This window comes from Lonchura striata, chromosome 22 (genome assembly GCF_046129695.1).
Source record: "Lonchura striata isolate bLonStr1 chromosome 22, bLonStr1.mat, whole genome shotgun sequence".
NCBI classification, from domain to species: Eukaryota; Metazoa; Chordata; class Aves; order Passeriformes; family Estrildidae; genus Lonchura; species Lonchura striata.
In genome coordinates this window covers 7,517,656-7,539,851 of record NC_134624.1, presented here as the reverse complement: position 1 = coordinate 7,539,851, position 22,196 = coordinate 7,517,656, and the positions used below count along the sequence as shown (strand labels likewise).

At 42.0% G+C, this 22,196-nt stretch overlaps 1 protein-coding gene across 2 annotated transcripts in view; it reads left to right on the top strand.

Annotated features, from left to right (window-relative positions):
- Positions 1–22,196, top strand: part of AK8 (adenylate kinase 8) — a 65,445-nt gene that overhangs the window by 20,472 nt on the left and 22,777 nt on the right. For both annotated transcript variants that reach the window (XM_021543541.2, XM_021543542.2), the window contains 4 exons: positions 217–417; positions 3,069–3,200; positions 5,363–5,452; positions 19,260–19,401. In XM_021543541.2, the coding sequence (XP_021399216.2) occupies positions 217–417; positions 3,069–3,200; positions 5,363–5,452; positions 19,260–19,401 (565 nt within the window). The remainder of the gene's footprint in view (positions 1–216; positions 418–3,068; positions 3,201–5,362; positions 5,453–19,259; positions 19,402–22,196) is intronic.

Genomic DNA, 22,196 nt, shown 5'->3' with positions numbered 1-22,196 from the left:
TCCTCATTAGGTTAAATAAAAGAATTTCTATTAAATAAGCTGTAAAATAGACTCAGCTCTGTATTGTCTGTTGAATTTTATCATCAATCATCCATCACGAGATAAAATCCTGACATTGCTCAACAAAAAAATCAGGTTGGATGTTTTGAGGAGTGGAATTAAGAGGGACATTCTTAACTAAATCATGCTCTTAGCTCCTAACCCTGTTCCCTGTAGAGGTTTTCCACACAACCTTTGACTGGCCAAGTGATCCCCTGGTGCAGCAGAGGTTGGTGAAACCAGAAGATCTCTCTGAGCAGGAGGTGTCCAAGAAGCTGCTGGAATATCACAGGAACTTCCCAGATATTTTCCACATCTACCAGAAAGTTCTGAAATCCATCAACGCAGACCAGCCCTCCGTGGATGTTCTCTCCCAGGGTAAAAATGTGCTTTGTGGCAAGTGGAGAAAGTCCTGTTTGAGGAGTAGTTCCTGGCTGGTGGAGTCAGTTTGTGGCATTAGGCAACACAGATGGCTCCCAGCTGACTTGTGCTCTCTCTAGAGCAGCATTTGGGCTGTTCCTGGTAATTATTTTACTGGAATAAGTGCAGATAACAGGAAATTCTTAGCTCCCAGTCCTGCCAAGGAGGAGCTGACTCAGTAGAGCAAATGTCACCATCATTTCTGTGAGTGTCTCTTCTAAAAGGGAGCCCTGTGGCTCAATTGTTCATCTCCCAAAGGGCCAGTACCTTCCAAAGTCTGAGAGCAACAAGGAGGAGTAAACATTTCATTGTTTCAAAGCTGTTTGTGCTGGGAGCTTTCCTGTTCATCACTTCTTGTTTGCCTTTGCTTGACTGTAATGCAGTCTGACTTTTAATGTTGATCCTTCTAGAAGAGAATAAGGAAACTGCCAGAAAGACCAACTGATGTACTTTGTAGCTGTCAGTCTGCAGATGAGCTCTTATATCCCAGTAATTTTGCATCTCAAAAAGGTCTTTTTTTTTTAATAACAAGTGCTGCACTTTTAAGATAAACAAGTAGGAAGTTTATATGCTGAATTTCCACATTAATTACCTCTAAATTACTTAATTAAATTTAAAAGTTCATATCATCATTCATAAAGAATTCATGCCTTGAATTGTAAATAAAAATGTGAGTGCCTGAATATTAATTATTATTAATTAATAATGTAGTGAGATAAATTGAAAACTGGAATGAAAAAATCCTCTCTAGATCTTTTTTCTGCAGTGCATCAAGCAGCCAGATTTTTTTTAAAGAATAATTAGATGTGGAGACTGTCTAGGGGATCATTACTCCTAATTAACTTGGTTATTTACTGCAAATTAAGCATCATTTGTAAGCAGGGTGCTTTGCCTGTAATGTTTGTGCTTTTCAATACACTGGGTTGTGGAAAATGTTCAGAATAACTGGAGCACTGCTTGGGTAGCTGATACTCAGGGTGTCAGCAAACACTGTTTTCTGGTAGGATTTTCCAGGTTTTTTGTTTAGATTTTTATTGCCTCAGCTAACATTTTTTTTTAAAGAGGAGATTTCTCATAAATATGAGCAGTATTGTGGGTTTTTTCACACAATTATAAGATGTTGTGAACTTGAATGCAGTTGCTGCTGCCCTAATGTGGGAAGTGACACCCAATGCAGGATTCCAGCTCTGCAGGAAGAGATGGAGACAATCCCATGTGGCTGCAGTTTTAGTTTCTCAATACTTAGGGCTCCTATGTAGAAATTTGAATTTGCTGGAGGTGCTTCTTTATTAGAAAAGATTTTCTAATCATACCAAAGCATCAGAGCAATGTGTTGACAATGGCCCCTAAAATCCTGATCCTCAGGATGTTCCCCACCAATCCTTTTGTGCTGTTTTAATAAAGCTCATACAAACACTCATGCTTAAGCTTGTCCAATTCCTTAGCCTAAAATTCTTTTTTTTTTTTTTTTTTTATTTTTATTACAAAGACTCTTTAGAGTCTTTTATTGGAACTGAAGATCTCACAAAAACTGAGAGAGGCTGCAGCTCGTCTGGGCTCCCCTTTGGTTGTATCCACTGCAATCCCAGGGGAATCAGAGCCTGTGCACATGTGTCCTTGCTGCTTTGCTCGTGGCCAGCCATGGCAGGTGGGATCAGTGCCAAAAAGTTTCATTTTGGCATTTTTCTGATGCCTGGAAAACTTACATGGCTTGATCTACTCCCTTCCATGGCATTCTCAGCCATCAGATGGGCACAGCTATGTCCAAATAAAATCCCAATTTATCCTCACTGCCAATGCTGTGACATTTTTTGGCTTCCTGGTGATTTCTCAGGTGTTTTTTTGGGATTGCAACAAAGTCCAGGTCTCTGTAATGTGGCAATGCTGGTGATGCTTCACATGTCCCCTGGTCTTTCCAAACCTGCAGGGTGACCTGAAGGTGCTATTTCCTGCTTGAAGCAAAATTAAGGAGGATGGTGTCCAGCAAATGAGTGGAATCGGGCAGAGAAGCTCAAATATTCTTTACAAGTTACACAAAAAAGGATGGGTAAAAGAACAAAACGTCCACACTCAGTTCTGTGTTGTCAAGGCTGAGCAGTGTCATGACACACTGTGCTACAAGTCTGTAATATTGTAATTAGGAGTCTTAATCACACACAGCTGGATAAATGTCATTAATTTAACATCTCAAGTTTTTACACTTAAATATTTGTTCAGAAACTGCAGAAAGTATTAAATGTAATTACAGCCTTCTATAATTTGCATGGTAAAATTGTAGCTATCAAGCAAAAATTACTTCTGCTAAAAACAACATGGTAAGAGAGCAATTATTAATTGAATCTGCTCTTTAAAATGGTTTGACAGGCACTGATGAAAGAAAGAGGAGTGTAATGATAGTGAGATTTCTAAAATGCCTCTCAGAGTAAATTGCTGATAGGACAATTTTCTGTCAGTGTCCTGATTTTGGGTGCAGAATGGATGTTTCAATGATAAAATAAACCAGGACCAACATTTCCTTTAAAGAAGATAATAGTTAATCAATGATTATATAATTTTTTTTTAAGCAATGGGTTAAAACCTGTATTTTTTGCTTTTCTCCCCTGTCGCAGTCCTTGCCTTTGTCCAAACCAGGCACAGATCTGATGCCCCCTTTACACCCCGGATTCTCTTTCTGGGCCCCCCAGGCAGTGGGAAGAGCCTGCAGGCAGCACTGATAGCTCAGAAATATGATGTTATCAACAGTAAGTTCTCAGTAAACATGCACTTTGCTCAATTCCCCCTTTCTCTCTCTTTGATCATTTATTTTTCTTACTTATAAAATGTCTCTCTTTGTCCATTGCTGTGGATGTCAATTTTTTGAAGGGAGTGAAAAGTATTTGAATGAAGAAGTGTAAACTAAGTATATATGCTGTGGCAAACCAGCTCTGATGTTTTTTTTTTTAGTTATCATTTCATCATTTTTTATACCTTTTACATCTGTATTTTTCTATTGTTAGACTCCTGCATTGCTCTGAATTCTTCTGTGGATCAGTGGATCATGAGTAATGATTTCAGTTTCAGCTCTCTGACCAAAATTGGGGCAGAATTCTTTTAAAACAGAATTCACTCTGAACTTTAGTGAGGTCTCAGGCTCTGCACAGCTCAAGTAATGTGTGAGAAAATGAAGGAATTACTTAAAGTTCCTTTCTTCTGTAAAGGAAATCCAAAAAGTTCTACATGGGACTTGTTCATGATTAACATTTAAATGTGAAAAAGTTCTGTATATAAAAGTGCAGCTTGGTGATAGGATCAGTGCAATATTTTCTATGTTCTTCTAACAGTGGAGTAACCATAAATTGTTTTGAATAAATGTCTGGTAGCTGTAAAATTTGCTGATTAGTCACATAATCTTAGCTAAGCAAAATGCAGTTTTGATAGAATATTTCTGCTGTCAGTTATTGTGCCATTGCTGTATTTTAAACACTCATATGAGAAACTAAATATTTGTAGATTTTTTCAAAGCTGTATTATTATTAATTGTGTAATTGGCTTAAAGAAAACAAAACATGCTTGAATATATTAAAATTATTTTGTTCTTGTCCTTTTGAATTTTTTTTCATCTTTTTTCCTAAAACTGCAGGTTTCATAGTGTTCCATCTAGGTCAAAATTTGCATTTTTTTTTCCTAAAGTAACTGCAATATGAGAGAGTTGCATCTCTTTTTATTAAACATCATTACCAGTGCTTTATCTATATGTTGAATTTTATTTTAAGTATTCTGTAAACCAAATATTAGAAGAATTAAGTATTTAATACAGAGTTGGAAGACCATCATTTTTCTGAATAATATTCAGTATACACTTCATTTCTATTAGGCCATTGGGCTTGAAGCTCAGGCTCAAAAATTTAAATCTATATTTAAATTGTCTCATGAATTGGATTGAATTTAGGTGTGGTCTTATTAGGTGTCTTAAATTGGGGTCTGTGCACTGATTTCTGTTTTGTTTTTTTACACTATTTATTATGAATATGAATTTGCTTCTCCAGGACAACTGGTGATTGTTCAAATTGTCACTTAAACATTGAATTTGATCAGCTTTGTCCCAGGAACACTCCTGTTGCCTGGCAGTGTGATTAACAGCAATAAACTGATTTAAGGGCTCCATATTCTCCCATCAAAGGCAGTTCCTGTCAGTGCTATTGATTCCAGGAAGAAAGGAATCAATTTAGGATTATTAATTGAATAATCTCCAGGGGGACCTCTAGCTAATATTTTTACCAAAAATAATTGGAGTTGTAACCAGGATTTCTGCTGCTGTGTGACCTCTCCATGTCTTGGTTCCCTCCCTCACCTGGGCAGCCCAAAACACGAATATTTCATGTACAGCTCTCCTGGCTCAAACCTGAAATCTGCATCTCCTGGTGTTCTCTGTGTGTTTGAAATCAATGATAATATTGCATTAGCAGAGTTTTTTAAATGTAATCCTTACATGATCATTAAATGATCCAGGGAGGCCCTTCCTGAGCTGAGCATTATGCTGCACCTCCAGCAGCGTGGTTCAGATGCTGTTCAGCAGCTGGAACTTTATTCAGTAATTACAAGTTTATAAAAAGTGAAAGCCACTAGCAATCCCTTGAGTTGTTATTTCAGAAATATATTTGCTTAATATAATTCTCTCCATTTTTAATATGTTCTTTGCCAAATATTTTTTTTTTTTCATTCTATATTCTCAATCTCCTTGCTTTTCACTCTGCTTGGCCAAAAAATCCCAACAAAACCCCTAACAGCAAACTCAAAAAACATACAACTTTTATTTTATTCAGTGACCTTATTCAAGTATGCAGCTTCTGGGTTCTTTTCTTTTCTTTGTTGCTTCCTTTTTAAAATTTAACCTTGTGTCTTTTTTGTTCTTCCTTCCTGTTAGTTTGCTGTGGGCAACTGCTAAAGGAAGCTGTTGCAGACAACACAAAACTTGGAGAACTCATTAAGCCTTACATTGACAGTGGATGCCCAGGTAGGGCACGTTGTTGTCTCATTACACTGGAGTTACAAATTTGTAGCAAAAACCAAATACTGAGTGATTTTTTGTTGGTCAGATTCTATTCAGAGTAGCCTGAAGGTCAATTAATTCCATTTATTTCATGGGATTTGTAGCACTGCATAACAGAATTTAGATTTCTAAGGAGTTTTTTTTATATCCACAAAGCAAATATTCAATGTTCCAGTGAAATTCAGATTTCTTGTGCACATTCTGAAATCTGAATTCCATGTTTTAATCTCTAAATCTAAATAAGAATTCTGGAATCAGCTCAAACTGTTTTTAAAGCACGCTATTTTGTCAAACTGCTTTCAAAGCACAATAATATTTGTGTTTCATTTTTTATTTGGATGTTTACTTTTAGAATGCTACCATAGTTTCCTCTACTTTCACGTAAATATTTCTTAAATTAAAGTTTCTTTGTACTCCATTTCTACCAGCATTTTTGGTTGTGAGAGGGCACTGCCACATGAATGTTTGGTATACTTTGCTTCTGGAAGGTTCTGCAGGGATTTCAGATAAATCATAAATGCTGTGGGTATTGGAAATCAGAGAATATCTGCAATTAAAGAGGAGAAGTCGTGTTGCAGGAGGGTGGAAGAATGTTTATTTTGCCAAATTGCAGTGGCCTGGAAGAGGAACTTCCTGTGCTGTTTCTGTCAACAACCCAAATGGTTTCCAGTGGTACAAACACCAGGAGACAATCCTGCTGAAGATGGGAAAATCTCAGTTAAACTTCAGTATTAATGGAATTTTGAGCAAAGCCCCCCAGAGCAAAGAGGAAATCTTTGTTGTCCTTTATTTTTAGCAAAGAAATGTATTTGGCAAGGTGAAAAGCTTGAAAATCTGCTTTGTTTTTTGCACAACAGTTTAATTCTGGGGCTGAATTACACAGTTCTGAAACACGAGCCTTTAAAATTAGCTGAGCTTCCCTTGATACCAGAGATTCAGGACTTTTCCAGGCCTTTCCAAAAGATCTTTGGCAGCCTGGAGCTTTGGGGGTGCCATCCCTCTGTCAGGCACTTTATCAAGGCACAGGGATTTTATCTCTGAACTCCATCTCCAGTGCATGGATTGCATTTATTCCTGATTCACTCCCCAGCTCAGTGCAGTCATAGCAGGCACCCTGCTGCTGGGAGCTGCTGTGGGGGCTTAAGGATGGGCAGCAGGAATCTCTGCAGCCTGACAGAGAAAATTTGGGTCTTCTGGAATGGGCACAGAGATCTAGGAGAGGATTTTCTGAATTAGAGATTCCCAGAATAGGCATTTAACTCAAAGGGAGGAGATGTCAGAGTGTGGTGTGCAGGGACTCAGGGTCTCCAGGTGTGGCAATAATTCCTTCCTGACAATCTCTGCAGCCTGACAGAGAAAATTTGGGTCCTCTGGAATGGGCACAGAGATCTAGGAGAGGATTTTCTGAATTAGAGATTCCCAGAATAGGCATTTAACTCAAAGGGAGGAGATGTCAGGGTATGGTGTGCAGGGGACTCAGGGTCTCCAGGTGTGGCAATAATTCCTTCCTGACAATCTCTGCAGCCTGACAGAGAAAATTTGGGTCCTCTGGAATGGGCACAGAGATCTAGGAGAGGATTTTCTGAATTAGAGATTCCCAGAATAGGCATTTAACTCAAAGGGAGGAGATGTCAGAGTGTGGTGTGCAGGGGACTCAGGGTCTCCAGGTGTGGCAATAATTCCTTCCTGACAATCTCTGCAGCCTGACAGAGAAAATTTGGGTCTTCTGGAATGGGCACAGAGATCTAGGAGAGGATGTTCTGAATTAGAGATTCCCAGAATAGGCATTTAACTCAAAGGGAGGAGATGTCAGGGTATGGTGTGCAGGGACTCAGGGTCTCCAGGTGTGGCAATAATTCCTTCCTGACCTAACTGGGGCTGGTTTTGATGCACTTTAACTCCCACGTGGAGATCCTTTCTAAGCTCTAGGCCTGTCTTTCATGGTATCCATTAATTTCAGAATCTTATGTGAATGCTGTAATTTCACTGTCTGCTCATCTCTGGTGAGAGGAGGACTGTAAATACCTCACTCTCTAAATTTCAGTTATGGCTGAGATGGGAGTTTGGATGATCTGTTTATTCCAAGATAGCTCCTCTAAGAGATTCCTTTACTAAAATGTTCTTTGTGTGTTTTATAAACTTCATCTTAACCATTAAAGTTCCTTAAAGGCGATGCATTCCCAGTAGAGTAAAATAATTGCACAGATCATAATTTTTAGCCAGTCCTAAAAATATGCACATCCTTAGTCCAAGGGAGCTGCTTTCATTTCAGGAAAATGAAATTGAAGTTGTATTTCCTTTCTTCCTCCAAATTAGAAATTATTTCAGATTTAGATTAATTTTTTTAATACAGCATGCACAGATAAAGCTGTACAACACTTCTGAATATTAATAAGGATTATAACTATATTTCTGTGCATTATGCTAAAAATTTTCCCTTAGATTTGCTGATATGCACATATATATTTTATTTGGTGGGACACAGCACAAAATTAAGGGCTGAATAAAGATAAGTATCATCCAGCAAAACCAGAAATAATAAGTTCTGTCATTTTGCTAATCCTCCTCTCCCAGGGATAACAAAGAATGAATTTACATTAGTAAACACTAACAAGAATTCATTACTGCCCTCACAAGAGGCTTGGAGAAAATGGAATAACACAGGAAGAGGAAAGGTGGGCAAAGAATCTTTGCATCTTTGCTCTCTTGCTGCAGCCCAGGTTAAAACAGGGGAAATATTCTCCTGCTATGATTGATTGCAGTCAGTTTGCAGAAAATCTCACTTGCAAAAACTCAGCGTAGCCAATAGCAGACAGTGTTGTAAGTGGAAAAGCAATTAGAACTTCAACCTTTTCATTGCATTTCTGGTTGTTTAGAGGCTCAGCTGTTCCTGTGGGTGACATTGGCACAGAGCAAGGGAACCAAAGGCAGACCAGGAAAAATGTTGTTCTCCAATCATTACTTGTCAAAATGAAAGCAGTGCCATAAAAGCTTGAGGACATGCCTCATATATTCTTAAAATGCTCCCCCAGGGGACTGATCTCAGTGTGTTTCCCTTCTTGTGGACACCACTGATTGCATGCAATTAGTCATTTAAGATGTGCCAACAGGGCGTGTTGTGGTCTGTAAGAGCTCAAAGCCCTGCCTGACTCATTATTGAGTTACTGAGGCTGCCCACTGCCTGTTCTGCTCCAGTTCTGCTTGGCTAACCCACATCTCTTCATGGCTTTAGGATTCATCCACATTCTTTGTGCTGTTTTTCCTCTACTCCTGCTTCATGTATTTCAGCAACAGCCCAGACAATTCTGTTATTCACCCCAAAAGGCAACCCAGTATTCCCACTGTCTGTATTTTCTGATGTTTTGTATATGGTGATTTATTTCACTTAATGAAGGCAGCATAGATATTTTTGAGCCCATTAATCTTTTAATTCCCAGAACATTCTAGTCTACAATAGGTGCACACTAGATATTGAAAAATGCATTATTGGTGATAAGTTCAGTAACCTGACAGCTTTCTGCCTGAAAGCTTTGGACAACCAGTCTGAAATGCAGAGATTGTTCCTTTAGGGTGTTGTGGTTTCACTGAGTACTGGGTAGTTATTGTTAACTATACTCTGGGCAGAAAATCACCAACATTGGAGTCTAAGGCCAATCTTCTGGTCCCTAACACAGTTAGATTAACTCTTGGTCAATAATGCTAAATTCAGCACACACCATTTGCTTGGATAGCCTGGGAAGAAATGGAGTAAGAGGTGAGTGCAGTGGCCAGAACCCTCCCACAGGCAGCAAGACAAGTGCCATAAATTAATTTATTTGGTTTGATTCCTTCTGAAGTGTTCTGAGGAGGCAGTTCCATAGACTTGGCCTTCCCCTGGACAGCTGAGACCCCACAGGCCTGAAGGAGACCTTCAAACAGAATTCCTGTCCTCAGGTTGCTCCAATTCTGAGGAGAGCTGGACATGTTTCACTGAAAACATGGGCAAACACTAATTAAAAGTTCCATCTGCATGATCTTTGTTCACCACCTTAAAGATGTCTGTCAGAATTTGATACCCTGGGAGAACAAAAAAAAAAATGCAGAAAGCATTTTTGATTTCCCCACCTAAATATCCCTGGTGGTTGCCCCTTGAGGTGTTTGCATTGTATTAATGAAAGGACAAGCAGAAGCATTTTGGGGGCATCACAAAGGCAGGGAAGGTTATCAGTCAGTTGGAATCTGCATGTCATTGTCCAGTTTTTGTGGTGAAATATCATGGAGTGATCACTGCTAATTAATATATCTGTTTGTGAGGCTGTAATAAATAGAGCCAAGAAAAGTGAGATGACAGGAAAGCAGCATGAAGGGAAAAAAAAAACAAACAAAAAAACCACTCCCAAACCAGTAAGATTCTGCTTTTCAGCTGGGAGAACTACTATTAGTTTGGGTGATTGGATTTTTTCCCACCAAAATGAAGATTCAGGAGGTAAGAGAACTGATTCACAGAACACACAGAACGTTGCACTGTTTGCAGCCTGTTAGAGCTGAACACACACAATCTGTGTTGGTTTTTTCCTCTTCCTTTTTCTATTTTATTTTTTTTTAAGTTGTAATATCTGAAGCTGTCCCCAATGGCAGTCTGCACGTAGGGGGTAAAATCTGGAATTCCCTAATTTCTCCTGTTTTCTAATAAAAACTATTACTTGTACAAACACAGATCTCCCCTTATTTTAAATTGAAGTGGTTTTAAAGGGGTGCTTTTTGAAAGTTGGGGTCCCCTGGTGATTGTGATCACAGTCTCACTGAAAACACTTTGCTGTGTTCGGGGTGGGTTTGTTTTGGTTTGGTTTTTTTGGTTTTTTTGGGTTTTTTTGTTTTGTTTTTTTTTTTGACATCAAATTAATATTCTCATCACTGAGCCTGAAACACAGATTTGACAATAGAGCAGCTCCTCTTTGTTAAAAACTCGCCGAGACTTTCCGAGTTGAAAGGACGAGTAAATCTTGATATCTGAGGGGGTAAGCTCAGTGTTATTTCTTGTTTTTAAGAGTGCTGTACTGGCGAGCTGCAAGCTGTCTGAACATTGCAGAGACCCTTTGGGAGCTCCATTGGTTTTCAGCAAGCCTTTGCATGCAGTGTGTTTGTACTGGCTGAAGACAGCGCATGGCTCTCTAAATAATTTACAAGTTGATTAATAGACTCACATGGGTATAATTAGAAGAGGGAGAGACAGCAGCTACAGTAACGGGTACAGTGCTTGGGGGAACTAGAGACTTTATTTTTTTTAAAGAAACTTTCTAGGGTGCTGGGCGTTTGAAGATAAGTTGGGAAGAGCTCAGTGCCTCTTCTCTTTTGAAGTGGAAATAGGACAGTTTGAATCCGTCGAGTTTAATTTTTCACAAGCTTTAGGGGCCCTGCAGTGCAACTCCCTTTTTATTATTGAAAAAAACTCTCCATTTTTCTTTCATTTTTCACACACACACACAGAGTCCAAACAGGAGCTAATAAACAAATCGATTTTCTACTTTATTTAAGTTAGTTTTACAGCAATTCTGTAGCTCCCCTAAATGTGCACCTTGCTTACGAATAAACTGTGTAAAGTTACAGAGATATTTATGAATACACCACACTTTAATTTATGCATTTTTAAGAAACCTTCACCTCTGTTTGACAATGCTTTTGAAGTAGCTCCGTTTTTCAAGTCAAACTTTTGACTTTTCCTCTGGGACTGCTACAAAGGTTTTTTTATGGAAAATAGGTAGCAGTCTCTTTTCCTACTAGGAGAAAATTGGTGGTCAAGAGAACATAATAAAATTTATTTTTTTTATTTTCTCTTTTACGTGGCCATATTTTTATATGAGATGCAAGCTTGTAGAATAGAAAGTTTTAAATGCAGACATAAGGGCAAGTAGGTTGTAATTTTTTTTCCCCTGAGTTTTACTTTTTCATGTGTTGAATCCCTGCAAGACGATAAATCAGAATTCCCTTTTCCTTTATTTGAAAATCTAGAATGTCTTTATTCCACAATCCAGATTGGTGTATCTGTCTGGCAGATACTCAGAGCTGGAGTGAGCCTTGGTCTACAAAGATTTTTAAAGGCCACCCCACTTAGGAGTAAAAACAAAGCAACCAAAAAATCCACCCTGAAAAGCCAACCCTGGAAGCCAGACCAGGCAAAATAAATGGGATTTGATTAAAGAGAGGACTGCAGTTGTTTTCTGGGGCAATTGTGATAATCAGTCAGTTCATGGATATGGTCCTGCCTATATAAAATGGTTTTGCAGCAATATTCACCATTCCTGCTGTTGCTGGAGGATCAATATTCCAATATTTGTGCCACAAACCCTCATGGATTTGAGTGAAAATGTGGCCCTTGGCCATTTGGGGCCTCGTGGTTGTCAGGGGCTTTTAAAACGCAAAGTACAATATAAATGTGAAGTATTAATCTTTTATATTTATATTGATCTTCATTGCTGACAGTTATTCTTTAAAATTTAGGGAATTGGGGGTTCCTTTCCTTTTCTTGCAGCACTGTGTCCTCACCAAAGGGCTGCTTACCTGAATTCTGGGTGGTTTTGAGTTTGGGGTGGAGGTAGCATAGGAATCTTTATACAAAAGCCAAGAAGGAAAAGCACATTCCATGTTGTCAGCATCCTCCTTTTTTTGGATTTTAACATCAAATTCTGGGTTTGGCTCTGTTTTACGGGGTGTAACACAAACAGAACCAGGCTGCTGTATGAAACAGCCTGACAAGGAAAACACAAAACAGCTTTTGTGTATCCTTTTCTATTTTTTAATGTCCCTTTAATGTGGCTGGGAGGTGTCAGGAGAAGGGGAGACAGAGGACAGGGCAGGATCCATCCCACTTTTGGGGGTCTGGAGCACGAGGTGGCAGCAGGCAGCCCTGGTGGGGATGAGGAGCCTCTTCAGGAGCACCCTCCCTTCTCATCCCACGGGAAGCAGCATTTGCTGTAAAAAGCCATAATGTTTTTCACTGTGTTCATCAGACCAATTTATTCCTCTGGGTTTTTTTTATATTATCACTGTCAAGAAAGGTTTGTACATCAAATTCTGCACTGTGTTCTTCAGCAGAGCTGAGCTTTTTGAAATAAGGAGGAAATAAGAATTTGGTAGATGATGGAAATGAGGAGTTCAACGGGTTTGAAGCGTAAGTCATTCTCTGTCCAACTGTAGTCTCTCTGTAGAAACAAAAGGAGTAAAAACAAATACAAATATCCATTTTGTTACTGGTTTTAGAAACTTTCAGAGTAGACACATCCCTGTGAGAGACTTCAGAGCAGCTCTTGTCTCCCAGGCAAGGTAAACTGAGGCAGAAACCCTCGTTCAGCTGGAGCCCTGCCCCAGTCAGGGAGTGTGGGTGGGAGCTCAGGCGTGTGGATCCTGACCCTGGAGTCAGCCCTGCATCACCTGGGATTCCCTGGGAAATCAGGCAAATCCATGGAAAACAGCACAGAGGCCGTTTTTAGTGGGAAAAAAGCTTTTTGTTTGCATGCTTGATATTCAGTTTAGGCTGCATTTCCTTTGCTGCTAACATGTAAAGTGGTGTAAGAGGTTGGAATCTCATCACTAAATGTGATCAGATGTAGATTCCTGAATCTCTGCCTTGATACTTATGAGGAAGAATTTCTAAAAGTCTTAATTGATCTTGTATCATATAGTTTATGTTTATACATAATCGATAATTTGGGATTGTACCTGCTTTAGTACCATTTCCACTTTAATACAGCCAATTCCTATTTTAAATTCCCGAAACCCTAAAACAACAAAACCCAGGAAAGACTGGTTTCAATATATGCTAACAAGCAAAAATACGTTAGAGGTGGAAATTAAATATTTCATCGCATTATTTGTTTTACCGTATTAAAAGAATTATTGCGATTCTTACAGAAGCCCTTCTCAGCAGTGTCAGACGAGCGAGTGGAGACGGGATTTCTGTAGGAATGGTGCCTTTGATGGATCACAGCCCGCGTTGTGCTCGCAGCGCTGCGAACCCGCGGCGCTGCCGGTGTTTGCTGGCCCTTCTTCAAACCCGGTACAACCGGAGATGCTGTCAGTGCTTCCGCTCCAGCCCGGCGCTGTCGGGGCTTCAGGGGCCTCAGCACGTCCAGAGCGGCCGCGTTTTCCCCGAATTCCGAATTTTTCCCGAGGTTTCGGCGGCGCCGCGGCCGCTGCTGCCCGCGGGGCGGGACCGGCTGCGCTGCCCGCCGTGACCGCGGGGTGGCGACAGAGAACAGCCAACGGGCCGGGCCGAGCGGGGCTGCGAGCGCCGGGAACGTCCCGGGAACACCGGGAACATCCCGGGATCCTGCGGGGCTGGGAGCACGGGGAACATCCCGGGAACACCGGGAACGTCCCGGGATCCTGCGGGGCTGGGAGCACGGGGAACATCCCGGGAACACCGGGAACATCCCGGGATCCTGCGGGGCTGGGAGCTCCGGGAGCACCGGGAACATCCCGGGAGCACCGGGATCCTGCGGGGCTGGGAGCACGGGGAACATCCCGGGAACACCGGGATCCTGCGGGGCTTAGAGCCCCGGGAGCATCCCGGGAGCAGCCAAATCCTGTGGGGCTGAGAACTCCGGGAGCACCGGGATCCTGCGGGGCTTAGAGCACCGGGAACATAGGGATCCTGCGAGACTCTCAGTCCCGGGAACACCGGGATCCTGCGGGGCTGAGAGCCCCGGGAACACGGGAATCATCCCGGTTGTCTTGCGGGGCTGACAGCCCCTGGACCACTGGGATCATCCCGGGAGCACCGGGATCCTGCGGGACTCTCAGTCCCGGGAGCACCGGGATCCAGCGGGGCGGAGACCCCCGGGACCACCCCGGCATCATCCCGGCTCTGCGGGGCTGGAGCCCCGCGACAACCCCGAGACCTCCGGGATCGTGCGGAACCGCGGGGCTGGAGACCCCCGGGACCCTTGGGGACCCCGCCGGGTGCGCAGGGACGGAGAGCACCCAGAGCCCCGCCGGGAGCGGGGGCCGGAGCCTCCCGGGACTTGTCCCCGGGCGGAGCCGATCCCCCCGTCCTGACCCCAGCGAGGCGAACCGGCGCTCTCCTCCCGGTGCCGGTGTTTATTTACGGTGCCCGAGCCGGCTGCACCAGCCCTGCCCGGCCTCACCCACCGGCGGCTCGGAGGATCAGCCGAAATTATCGATCAGCCACGGTAAATCACTGCAAAATCATTCTCAAACACATTAAAAACCGATTTATACAACTTCAGTCCATAGCATCTCTGAGCACCTTTATGCTGGCAAGAAAACAGAGTAGAAAACGCCAGTTCGGCATTGTGAATCATCCAAAGTTTCTAGAGCAATAAAATAAAGAAATCTCATGCTTTGTTAGATTTGGGATGTCCCGGACAATTCAGGAAAGTAGCATTTGGCAGTAGCTTGTACACAGGACACGATGTTAACTGTCAACTACTGTGATCAAGCCTCAGGCATCTGAATTAGCTGTGAAAGTCTTCAGACCTTGCTGAAAAAAAATCTCTCTAAGTGGGATAAAGCATGGATGGACAGTATTGTCAAAAGGACCTTTTAGAGCACAAAGCTGACAGAATTTGTATCTGTAAATGCATTTATGCTGTACTTAGAATGGAAGTTTTAGAGGTTTGGGGAAGTGAGGTGATGCCCTTCAAAAGTCTGTTTTTTAAAGGGAAATACACGGAGGAGGTATCGATTTAAATATGATAATTGTATAGCTCGGAGCACTGACAGTATTGTAGTTATTGGAGAATAGTGCCCTGTAATCTCTCAAGTGGTGTTTTTCCCTTTCAGACTGTGCCTTTAATGTTCTATTACTTTTGTCTGGAGCAGATAGTGTGATTTTGTAACTGATTGCCTGATTTTGTAACTGATTGCCTGATCCGGGTTTCTTAGTCCTGCAGATCCACGGATTGGGGAAGAGCTAATAGGCCACACTCCTGTGAGCTTCAGGAGGACGAGCTTCTCATGAGCAGCACCTGATACCTGTGAAAACCTTTGAAGCTCTGAGAAGTGAATTTATTTTTTAAACGTTCTGCTGGAGGGTGCTGATTTACAACCCTGGAGATGGAAAAATCTCAGGGTGTCCACGCAGCAGTTCCAGTATGAACTTTAAACACTTGTCCCCTGCCTGATCAAACCCCTGAAATGATTAAATCACTTCTTAGATCCTCAGCTGCCAATTCAGGGGCGTAATCTTGATCATTAACGTGGTGAAACAGGTTGGAGATAAAGGAGACACGGAGTGTGGGGTTGATGTAGGCACAGATAAATTACATTTCCATCCGGAGCTGGTTGTGGCCTCATTCTGCTGCTCTTCCCTGCCTGGGGTTTGCTGTGGTCCTGATGCTGTGCCTGATGCTCTCAGGAATCCCTGCAGCTCTGTGCCTCTGGACCTTTACTTCTGAATTTTACTCCTGTGCCTCGATTTCTCTCCCTAATAGAGATGTGCTCTCACCTTGCCTAGTCTGAATATCTCTTTGCAGTAGCACATTGTAATTTTTACAAGAAACTTACCTTTGGACTTCTCTAATGATAAAGTAAAATCTCTCTCGAGTCTCATTTCCCCAACTTTCAGAGTTGGAAACTCGCACAAGCTTATGTTGAAAAGGAATTGATTATTCAAAGCTCTTGTGCTTCATAATCTCCTTAAAACATGTAGATTGACTGTCTCATCAGGAAATCTCTATATTTTACTTTGCTATATGCCCATTGGGTCATGTGCTTAAGACCAGGAGACCTCTGGCTAGTTCCTCACAGGCTGTGTGCCCCTCCAATTACAGGTTATTAATTTGCCTTACATTCCAGAGACAGTTCCACATGAGTGAAAAGGAATTCTGTACTGCAGAGTTCTTCATTACCTACTCTGTCTGTACGACAAAATAAGAATAATACTGATATTTTTTCTCTCTCTCTCTTTTTTTTTTTTTTTTTCCCCTTCCCTCTGGTCTGTGGAAGATGTTTTACAGTTTTAATGCAGCTGTTTTAAGTGTGACTGTTCCTGTTCAAGGGCAGCTGATGTACTTTGTAATGCCACCAAGCAGCCAACAAGCTCTGTTCCCCCATTGTGTTGAAGTGATAGGTATGTTTGCTAATCAAGAGGAGAGCAGAGCTTGCTGTCTGACTTGTTTATGTTTTATTTCTCACCATCAAGCTTTAGAGGGAGGCACAGAAAATATGTAAGCATCTATATTATTCAGTGATGTATATGTGTTCATGGGTGTTGCTGATGTCTTGCAGTCACTCCTGGCTGAAGGGAGAGATGTGTCAGGTGTCCCCAGCATCCCTCAGAACACCCCAAACCTGGCGTGTCATTTGATAAACTATTAATTCATTCTCTCTGCCTCTCAGTTTTTTTCCCCCTTGTGTGATTGCTTCGGTTTTGTTCCAAAATAATGACCACAGTGGAGGATTTTGGTCGTCAGGGTTCACAGAAGGCCTGTGGGAAGTGCTCAGACCCAGGAGAAGCCCCAGGTTCCCATCACATTTGCTGTTTAATTTCCTCCTGGGCTGCAGTGTTTCTCCTCCCCATATGAAGGCTGGAAGCAGCCTGGAAGTGGGGAATTTCCCAGGATCTGCAGGAAGCTCAGCTGGAAGCAGTCTGGAAGTGGGGAATCTCCCAGGATCTGCAGGAAGCTCAGCTGGAAGCAGTCTGGAAGTGGGGAATCTCCCAGGATCTGCAGGAAGCTCAGCTGGAAGCAGTCTGGAAGTGGGGAATCTCCCAGGATCTGCAGGAAGCTCAGCAGCACAGGAGATCCATCTTCCTGTGCCATTCCTGGCCCTTCCAGCCCCTGCCCTGATCCCTGTTCATCTGACAGGGGTGTCAACGCTGCCAGAATCCTGCTGCAGTTCTACTCATTGTTTGTAGGTTTTGTTCCAATTCTTTGCAAAACTGTTTTGAGCATTCTGAAATGAAAAGATAAAATCATTTCAGCTGGCATCTCTGTAAATCCATGTCAATGATTCCAGTAGGAGCTGTCATAAAATAACACATGTGAAGGAAGTTTAGTGCTGCAGCCAGAAATTCAGGACTATGGGAAAATTCCACTGGTCTTTCTATGGAATGCATTTTTGGGAAAGAGAAGGTGGGTTTGTTTTGCTTTATTCCTGCAAGGATGTATTTGGTTTGTATTAATTCTTGTAAGCTGGAGGGTGGGGAGACAACTGCCCTGGAAAGAGCACTGAAATTCTCCTGCTCTCCCTCCCATGCCTGCCTGCAGCTCAGGTCTTGGATAGGGAAGAAGCTTCCATCTGATAGAATTCCTTCCTGCTGCTGTGCTACTGTTGCAGTAAATTTTATGAATCCCATTTTTAACAGAGTACCCAGTTTTTGCATTGTCATTTTGCTCTTTATCAAGTGTGTGGGTTTATTCCATTCCTTTTTTTTTTCTCCTTTCAGCAGATGGAGAATATTATTCTCTTTAACTTGTTCTTTTATAATGTGAAGTGGATATCCTCAATTAATACACTAATCTGTTTCCTAATTAATTCCCTGCGGTTTTTCTCTTTTTGCTGGTACATTGAATCCTGAGTGCAGTTCTGTAAACTCAGTAATTTGATTATTTAAAGGAGAAGCCATGAATTTCATGATAGAGTCACAATGTTAAATACCAGAAGCAAATGGATTCTATTATTGCAGTTTAAAACCTGCTTGTTCTCGGGGTGGAACTGTGCACTGCTAATAATTCACTCTGCTAAAATCCAGGCAGATTGCTGTCAGCTTGTCCTGAGGAGAAGTGCAGTGCTAGAAATCTGACACGTACACTCTCCTACAAGCACTTGTTGTTGTATTTTTGTATGCAGATGTGATGGCAGGGTGAGCATCAAAACATCAACCTGCCATGGAGGGGATTTGTGTAGCAATTTCTCTCTTGTTTTCAGTGGAGGCACCCGTGTGTCAGACAGAGAAAGGGAAGGGGCTCTCCTTGCTGCTTGGGAATTGCTTTGGCTGCTGCTTTGGGAAGCAGCTCCAGGTGATTCTGCTGTCCTTTCTTTGGGGTTATTTGACACTGAGCCCAAGACATGACAGCAGTCATTGGAAAATCTATAGTCACTCCTGTTGAACTTAATAATTTAATTCTGAGCACATCCCTCCTCCCAAAAAAAAGAAAAAAAAACCCTCAAATTTAAGTATCTTAAGTATTTTACTTTGTAAAGACTCTAGTGAAAATGTGCATGATACTTCCTTACCACTATGTCCCACTAAATAGAATTTTAAAAACTCCACAATAGTTGAAATCCCAGTCAGTATCTTGCTGATGTTCTCTCTTGCCCTAAAGAAAAATAATAATAGAGGAAAAGAGCTTTTAGCTTTAAAATTAGGGGTTGTTGAAATTAATTTTGAAAATTATTTTCAGTTGTAAGATCTTCAAGCCATTGGGTAAATTGGAGCAGGAGCACACATGGACTGTTGTGGCAGAACCATTATCACCTGCTGAGTTCAATCCAGAATCCTCAGAAATTCCTTTCCTCTCTCAGGATTTCTTCCACAGCTCAGGTCACTGTTTTTGCATTTTGATAAGATTGTGTCACACACGTCGCTGTGCCACCAGTCCAGTGTGGCTGAGAGGAAAAAGGACATTGCAAAATCAAATCCTTTTCTTTGGTCCTACAGTTCCTTGTGAGTTTGGGGGCTCCATGACAATAAATGGAGCCAACAATGCCCAGTGCCAGTCAGTCCTGAATGGGAATAACTGTTTGGTTTGCTTCCAGAAGGGCTTGTGAGCATCTCCCTTCACTGCAGACTCACACCCAGAATAAATATCACCTTTTTCCTCCTCTGCAGTGCCAGACAAGCTTGTCCTGAAGCTGCTGACAGAACGCCTGAGCGCCCTGGACTGCCTGAGCAATGGCTGGGTGCTCTCAGGCTTCCCCAGGGACGTGGAGCAGGGAGAGCAGCTGCAGAAAGCACAGATTAATCCCAACAGGTAAGGGAGAGATCCAGCCATCACACCACTGGGGAGATGAAAAAACTGTTTGTGGAAAGATACAGATCTTTATTGACACTTTTTGTGTGTGTGTGTGCTGCTGCATCTTAGTTTTTGTTTTCTTGGTGAGGAAAGGGGTCCTGCTCCTGGAGAGGAGGAAATAAAGACCTGGCCTGACAAATGCTCCAGATGGCCAAACTGTGGGAGAGAGAAGAGGTTTGTTGTTCTGGTTATTTGTTTGAGTTGCCTCTGAAGCCAAACCATAAGAAATGGATTAAAGTTTGGATTATATGAGAAGATGTATTTTATTTGCAGCAGGAGGGGGGATCTACTTCTTCTTTCTTCAGCATTGACATAATACCATGGAAATATATTGGTATTGCAAGGAGCTCATTATGAGACTTTTGGGTTTTGTGAAATAATTAAAAACAACACGAGAATTACATTTTATTTGAGCTATAATGAATTGTTCAGAAATGTAATATGAGAGACATCAGCATCCAAAGAGAACTGTTACGAGTGCCAAGCAAATAAAACAGAGTTACTTTTCACAGCTGGTCCAAAGGTGGTGAGGATTTAAAGTGCTGGTGCACTCATCAAAGCTGAGAGGCTTTTCCATCCCCTTCCCAGGCCTTCCTGGATCTGCCCATCCCACTGGCTGGCACAGTGGCCATTCCAAAGGCAAACACTGGAAATTTGGGATCTTTCTGCTTCCAAGGAAGAAGTTCTTATCTGAGAAGTAGTGGTAGGAGAGGTGCATTGCCCACATCAGGGTTTAATTTGGCAAAGTTACTCTTCCTGTGTGATTGGCCTGGATTCCCTCCTGTACAGGGAAAGGAGAAGGATGGAAAAGGTTGAGGTTGAGTAGGGGAGAGAATGGAGGGGAGTGCAGAGGGAGGGAGCTGCCAGTCATCCATCAAGGTTTGAAAAGGGAAGTGTGTGGAAACAGCAGAAACTTTATTTATCCGAAGTAAGACCATGTGCATCCTAAACAGGAATCCATTGCATGAAAAAAAAAAAAGGAGAAAGAACCTCAAAACTTGTGCTGGACTCAGTGAAACATAATTTCCCACAGATTATTCTTCTTGTGCATTTAGAAGGAAGGTGCTGAATCCCTGAGCCCTGTGAGTCCCTGAGATCAGTGTGAATTCTGGAGTGTGCCCCGTGTGCTCCTTCCCAGCACCCACACCTCATCAAGGGAGGAAGAGCAGCTCATTATAGAATTGGCTGGGTGGAAATTCAGCACTGATCCATTTCCTCCCTTCACTTTAAAGAGCTCTGCACATTCACATCTGAGTTTAGAATTTGGTCCCCGTTTTATACAGGGCTTGAAGTGAGGGACAGAAATAGGCATTGAGCTCCCTGATTGATCTCGGAGCTGGCATTTTCCATGAAGCTGAAGTGGAAGGGATGTGAGGGAGAGAGGGTGATTATAAACAAAAGGACACATTGCAGCATAGGATAGCAGGGCAGTAATTCAGTTTCAGTTGTGATGCTAGTTATAAAACACTATCTGCAGAGGTGGTGTTTCTGACATCAGGAGAAAAACCTGATAGAATTATAACCTTGAAATCAATCTGGGAATAGGATGTAGAAATCTATAAATCAGACACAGAACAATCTACAAAGTCTCATTTTTAGGAGGGCTCTGTTGATGAAATTAGATTAAAATAAATTTACATATATATCAAGTTTATTATTAAAATCGAGTCACATCAGTAAACAAAATTATTTGCGAAAGAGAATGTTACTCTGCTTTTTGAACTCAGAGTAGACCTCTTTGGCTGATCAGAACACAGAGTTATTGTCTGCTTGTCAAGTCACAAATCTATTCCTTAGAGCTAATAAATGGTTAGTGTTCAAATACTATGTTTTATCTGACTCCCACCTCATAAAGCTACCACACATAATACTAAATTATACTGCATTGAGCAGGATCAGTCTCCTGACTCCTCCATCTTATAGAAAGAAAAACAAACCTAGTAATTGATGATAGAAAAGAAGGAAAATAAAGTTATTTGAAAACAAACAAAATGGGCTATAAAGTTTGTTAAAATGTAATAATAAAAAAAGAAAAACCTGATACAGCATCGGCTACCGCATCCAAAGAACTACTGTGGAACAAAAAGGAAAATAATTCAATTTTCACTGAATAAGTAGGGGGTTTCTTTAAATTAGAATTTGCAGTGGAATGAGGGTTTGCTGGTGGACTGGCACAGGAAAGAGAGGAGGGAGCTGCCCTGTGAAGCAGCTCCTGCCTGGGTGGACAGGATCCTGCTGGCCTTGAACTGGGGCAGCCTCCAGGGCAGAGGAGGAGCTGGATCTGTTAATGGCCTCTCAGCTGGGACTCAAATTTAACCATTTCCTGCCATTAACCACTTCGTGCCCACCCCAGTGGGAATCCACAACCACAGGGTGGCTGTGAAGCTCTGAGCCACAAAGGGCTGGCTTCAGTTCCTCACCCAAATGGGTGGTTTGGCTTTTTTAATTAGTGCTTAAGCAACAAAAAGAAATGTACAGTTGTATATTGTATACATCTATTGTATATGTATAGTGTAGCCATGGGTGGTTCTACTGAAAACTCAGTGTAATATCCTTTTTATCCTATTTTTTTATCCTTTTTGCTCTCTCTCAAACTTGGAGTTAAAATAAGATTCAGCAGCAGGGTCGTATTGTGAATCTCTTGTTGTCACCTTCAGCTGGTTCCTGAGCATTCCTCTGCTGGGCCAGCTTAAGGCAATCAGAAATTTAAGGATTCCCTGAGCCAGAGGATCCTCTGGAAAACTTCTGATCAC